This window comes from Lepeophtheirus salmonis, chromosome 6, assembly GCF_016086655.4.
Source record: "Lepeophtheirus salmonis chromosome 6, UVic_Lsal_1.4, whole genome shotgun sequence".
Classification (NCBI taxonomy): domain Eukaryota; kingdom Metazoa; phylum Arthropoda; class Copepoda; order Siphonostomatoida; family Caligidae; genus Lepeophtheirus; species Lepeophtheirus salmonis.
In genome coordinates this window covers 54,183,833-54,190,587 of record NC_052136.2, presented here as the reverse complement: position 1 = coordinate 54,190,587, position 6,755 = coordinate 54,183,833, and the positions used below count along the sequence as shown (strand labels likewise).

General features: G+C 30.2%; 1 protein-coding gene across 1 annotated transcript; it reads left to right on the top strand.

The window, feature by feature from the left end:
• Positions 1–259: 259 nt before the first annotated feature.
• On the top strand, positions 260–592 carry LOC121120089 (heat shock 70 kDa protein-like). Its single transcript, XM_071889369.1, has one exon. It carries the CDS (start codon positions 260–262, stop codon positions 590–592), a length of 333 nt encoding a protein of 110 aa, XP_071745470.1.
• Positions 593–6,755: the final 6,163 nt, after the last annotated feature.

Sequence of the window (6,755 nt, the reverse complement as noted above, 5' to 3'; positions counted from 1 at the left end):
TCTACGGCTCCAAGGTATTAAAATTATACGATTTAAAAAAAAAAGTATTTTGATCTGAATATTAACTAAGCCAAAAGTACTTACTATGACAGCCAACCTTTTGTTACTATTTAAAGGAAGGAGAAAGGACCATGACGTAGGATAATCATTTTTTGGGGGAAATTTGATCTTATTTAGTGCCCCACCTGCACAATGAGGTGTTTTTCAAATTGAAGTCACCTTTGATATTGACGCCAACGGTATTCTTAAGGTAGGTGCCATGGATAAGTGTTCAGGGAAACAAGAGAAAATTACCTTTACAAAAGATGAGGGTTGTCTTTCTAAGGAATATATAGAGAAAAAAGTGTCTGATGCCGAGAAGTATAAGGTAACCAAGAACAGACACGAATCATATTTCTACAAAATGAAGTCCACAATTGATGATCATAAGTTCAAGGATAAGATGGCGGATTATGATTTGAGGACCATCACTACTAAACGTGATGAAACTATCAAATGGTTCGACAACAATCAAACTTCCAATAAGGATGAATATGAGGATAAACAAAAAGAAGTTGAGGGTATTTGCAATCCTATTATTACCAAATTGTGATAAACCACTGGTGGAGTTACTGGTGGAATGCCAGAAAGCATGCCTGGAGGTATGCCAGGATGGAGCAGTGGATGACAGTTGAAAAAGTCGGTTAATGACATATATTACTATTTACTAATATCTAAAATTGCTATTTAATTTTCAATTGAATAAAATATATATATATTTTTTATGTGTTGCTGTCTGATAAATCTTACAATAAGAATATGAAAGTTGAATTAGAAAAAAAATATACTAAGCCTTTGGTGCTCCAATAACACATAAAGTTAAGTTCAATAAATTTACAATAGAAAATACATAATATGTTTTTGCTAACATTTTGATGTAATTGGTTTGAAAGAGCAAAGATTCTAATAACTTGTTTCTAAGATCATTTATAATGGTCAATTTACTACTTGAAGTAGACACAGCAGGTTAAATTACTATAAATTTGACCTCTTTTGTCCTTTTAATGTTTTTTTTTTTTCGATAAAAAAGCCTTTACAACCTAAATTAATCATATATATCCAAAAGCTTCGTAGTAATCGTAATTAAGAGCAATTATGCTGTAGTTTAAGTTGAATCTATTATTTTAAAGGAAGATCATTATGACGTAAGCTTTAGAAATATCACAACGTCAAGAAAATATTTTTTTTTTTAATGATAAAACTTTCACATATTTTTCCAACTTATTATTAATCTAAGTTTTGAGTATATATTAATAATGTTTTTGTAATTTTTATGAGACGGATGTTTTTAAATTAAATTTTACAAAGAAAAAGGTACTTTTTAGGTTATTATATTGTTTGGGCATGCTGAATAAGATAGAACATGCGATGTCAATAAAAATGGATGTAGAAAATTCCTTAAAATAAATCATAGATTTTTTTTGAAAATTACCTTAAGAAATAAATTAATTTGGCATTGGAACGTGTCAAGTTAATAGGAAAAAAACAGAGTGAAGATTATGGCTTTGATTAATTAAAGACAGCTTTATGTTGTCAAGAAAGAAATGCTACATTAAGGGAGATGTCATTTTAAGACTGGATATTTGCAACTATATAATTGCAAAAAATAGTGAAGAAACAAACTTACCTGTTGTCTAGATCACCTGAATCGTCACTTTTAGAAGTTATATACATTTGCCAAAGCGAAGAAAATGATTAAGCTTTAGCTAGAAAACCAAGGTCGATATCAAGTATAAAAACTAATCATAAAAAGAAGCAGATACGAGAAACTCAAGTTATTCTTATTGTGGAAGAAATTATCATAGAAATACAAAAAAATGTCCTGCGTATGGAAAGGAATGTAATCTATATATAAAAAAGCCATTTGATATGTATGTGTGAATCAAAGAGAGCATTTTTCTAATCTAATGCAGTAAAAGAGAGAAGAAGTTGGTTACCATTGAAATAATGTAATTCGTATTGCAATGATGAAAATAATTGATATATAAGTAGATAAGTAAAGTTAAACGTTATATATATTATGGTGATAGACTATCGGGTTACCCATACATTGAATAATTTAAGAGAGTTGATCATTCTAAGGACGTCATTGTAGTGCTGAAGAGTATATTTTGGAGACTTGAATTCCTACAAAGTTGAGGACGGATCAAGGTCTTCAGTTTTAGTCTAAAAAACGGTAAGAAAAGTAACGGTCATGCTGAAAGTACATATAATCAAAACAATGAAGGCACTATTAGAAAAAGTAAATGGAAATTATGGGTCAGAATGTAAAGTTATTTGGTCATCAAGTACGACTTAGCATACTACAACATTAGAGAAGATGTGACACAACGGTCCGGTCTGAATTAGTGCATGCCGAGAGATGTAGAGAAAAGGAAGTAACTTATTATAATTTAAATACAAGATTCTTACCTGAGTTAGATGTGGGAAAAAATGTTAGAGGACAAAATGATAGAAATCGGAGAAGTTCAGATGTAGGTGAAGTCTTACAAAAGGGAATCAATAGAAGCTGATGTGTCCTACTAGAGTCCAGTAAAACATTGTGGAGGAACCAGAGGTTTTTGACAGTGCAATATGGAGTAAGTAAATCTAAGAAGATGATCACATTCCCATAGGAAAGAATGACGGAGGTCGTTGAGAGTTCAAAATAATTTGAAATAAGAAGGAGATGTTGGGGTTTATGTGGTTTACAAATAAGTTAAAAAGTTGTTCTCTATAGTATTAGGTACTGGACAAAAGAATTGCTATAAAAATGGAGTATACCATGATGTTGTATATTGAATATTTGTAAATGATATAATATAATTTAGTTTTGTCAATGAGATAATAATCAGTCGTCATGATTATTGGATCGTTCCAAACATAACACAATCTAAAGACTGGTGTTGGGTGTTAGTGTCAAACTACGTAAAAGTAAATTTTTATTTCAAAATTAGTATTTTAATTTGATTTATCATTATGTGAAGTGCCCCACCCAATAAAAGGATTTCAATAATCTATATCTTCAAGTTTAAAAAAAATGCTTTAAAATAGTGTGCCATCTTGCCGTAATTGTCATATTAGTAAGGTCACTTTAAAGGTATATCACATTTACAATCAAACAGTTATTTACATATAACAAACAATAATTTAATTCATTTGTAAACTTATTTGAAAAATATGAATTATTGCTTTCTCTAAACACACGCAGCATCAAGTTTTGAAGTTTTTTTGCCCACACAAAACATTAAATTAATTAATTTAGAAACACATATATTGTATTTAAAACTCTCAAATAATATTTTTATTCAATTGAATTTTCTAAAAGTATCATGGCTAAGTGATGACTAAAGGATACTGGTGTATTTATAGGTTAAACTATACTAAATTGGAACTGGAACCGCTACTAAATTGGCTTAATATTATAAAAATAATGTCTTAAAAATGTAAAATAGATCAAACATTTGATTTCCGTAATGAAATAGCCCTTTTTCAAGCAAATAAATTAAAATTATGTTGTTGTTTTTTTACATAAATATCTTCAAATTTTACCCTCTCCAAGGAGCAGAATCATTATGGCACATATGATCATTCAAATTACCCTCAACAACATTTTTTGTTATGACTTGTTGAAAAAATATAGAACAGGATCAAAATAATAATAAACTAAACAGTACTTATATATTTTTATAGTTATCTATGAAAAAACTCACTCTTCGGTTCATGTTCTTAACTACATCAATAATTTGATGAAATACGGAAATTTTTCCTTGAGTAACTCTGAGTGGAATTTCTTTTTTTTTTCAATATTATAAAATAGTCAGATATCTTAGAATGTGAATTTACACTCATACGTGCATACCTTCATATAGACCATTACAGAATGTTTTAATTGATAAGAGTGCGCGGAGGCTGTTCTATTAAGATCATTTCTAATGTACCCCTCCTTTGCTCTCGGGGATTTTTTTAATATTCTGCTTGACATGGTACTTGTGCTTCCGTATTTATATAATAAATAAAATAATATATAAAATTAACAACATAATATAATGTTTTAGAGAATAATAATAGTATATATGAGCTATAAATAATAATAACATCCCCATTTATTTTTAGTCATTATTTATATTTTGGGTATCATTCTTTCTTAGATTACATTTTGAAATACTACAAGCATTTTATAATTCTTATTTTGTCCATGGGGTTATCTTTTTATTAAACAATATATTCGGTATAGTACTTTTCTTCTTTATCTCATATATTTACACTTACACAGTTTTTTGGGATTAGTGAGTCAATTGGGATAGTTCTCACCAATAATTAGTGAAATTGTAGGTCCACTGAGAGAGCTTTTATCGTCAAAAGTAGAGTATGTGTGGACCAAAAATCATTCTTGATTAAGGAAGGAAATTACAGAAATGTTAACTTCACGACCGACATTAGCACCGTTATATCCGAGATTATGAACCAAACTAGAAACTGATGCATCGAGAATAAATGGAGTGGGATATGTGTTATGTCAGAAGTACAACGAAGAAGGGAAATTAATACAATGTGGTTCCTGATTTTTATTAAGTGCTGAAACAAGATACTACATGAAAGAATTTGAATGTTTTGGTGTAGTGTGGGCTATAAATAAATGTAATATATATCCAGCAGGCTTATCTACATTAGTATAATTACGGATCATAAACCATTGTTCCTATTCTTAATAATTACACCATAGATAAGCTAGATAATGCTAGACTAATTAGATTTAAATTGAAAATATCAATAGGTATATCAATTTGAAACGAAATGGATGAAGGGGAAATATTATGAAGTGCCATGCATTATCGAGATCACCAGTGTATCATCCTGAGTTGGATATGCATGTTGAATATTACAGATGAAAAGTTATTAGAGTTGATGTTATTAGAGCTACTCATTTAGAAGATGAAGAATGATTAGTTGATCCATTAATAAAAGATATTTGAAAAAAAGCAATGAAGGATCAAACATATAAAGGTTTCGTCAATGCAGTTGAAGAAAATTGTATAAAGGATTCAGTACAACCATCTCCCAAGATATTAAATTATTAAAGTATTGAATATGGCCTTATTTTATATGGTAATAGGCTGGTGATTCCAAAAGAGAGGTAAGTTCAAGTTCTTTAGGGATTGTACAGTTCACATCGAGGTATCAAGAAGACGAAAAGAAGAGCTACACAGACAATTTGTTGGCCTGCAATAAACTCAGATATTGAAAAAATGATTGGAACATGTAGAAAATGTTTGGAAAGATTACCTAGTTTACAAGAAGAAACCATGATGAGGGACCGATACCAACGAGGCCATTTGAGAGCACGTCTGCAGATTTGTTTGAGTATGGAGTAAAACATTACTTGAATTATGGAAATCGTCTTTCAGGATATCCTTATGCAGAGGAATTCAAGACAAATCTATCTACGGAAGAAGTAATAGTGGCATTAAGACATATATATTCTCTGAAACCGGGATTCCAGTCAAAATAAAAACAGATCAAGGCCCTCAGTTTAGTTCTAGAGAATTTTAGACATTCTTGAAGATGTGGGAAGTAGGACTAGGACCTTCTTTACCACAAAATAATACACATGCTGAGAGTTTGGTGAAATGTATGACGAATCTATTAGTGAATACAGGAGGAAAATGTAGTTCTGATAAACTCTTACATGGAATTCTGGAGTTGTTTCGAACACTCCAAAGATCTTATTTGGTCATCAAGTAAGATCGTGTTTACCTATTCATTGGAAGAGCTATGGTCCAAGATCCGAAAAAGAACAAAAATACTGTTTGAGGAGAATGGGGGAGCAAAGGGAGGGGAAGAAAAACTGTTATAATAATAGTAAGAGGGATTTACTGAAATTGAAAATAGGAATAGAGATGATAGTGCAAAATTAGTAGAATAATCGATAGTCGGATGACGGACGGATTATTAGAAAGGAAAAAAATAGAATATACCAAGTTCGTTTAAATACAGGAAGATTTATACGGCGAAATAGACGTTTCTTGAGGCTAAGAAAAGGTGAAGAAGTGAAACATGTGGAAGAAAATAGCAATACTCATGAACTCCCCGCTCCCTGTATGTACTATCATATTAATAATGCGTTTTTACAGGTATGGGTAGGTCAGCGTTATTTAGCCATTAGTAAACATTTAATTCCATTACATTTCGGCTGTTCGTCCTTCAATTGTTCAATCTGAACATTCTTTAGCTAGCTACATGCTAACGTTGAGGACGGGAATGGCTGAGAGACAAGCATTTATTTTACATATTTGTCTGTATTTAAATCCAATACTTATGTTGTAATTGTGAATTTTTAAAAAACAAACATGTGAAATATGTAATTTCTTAATCTTGAACAAATTATAGTGGTTAAATTTTTTTATGAACCACTTTGTGAGCATTGCAAGAATAAGCAGAGTAAAAATAAATTATATAAGGAATGATCGGGGACATATTTATTCGTTATTGAATATAAAGACGATAAAAAGTTTAATATTGTTTTTCTTAAACCGATTACTTCCTTATTTCCTTAAAAGTCTATGTTTAAAGAGTGACATTTTTTAAGCATAATTATGATTCGATATGAAGTGGTAGAGCCTTTGTAATATAGAAAATAATAGATACACATGTTAAGATTATTTTTTGTATTTATTCGAAATCTGTAAACTCATATCAGTTCCGCAAAAGTTTTCGATGAAACAAGGTCATTTTCA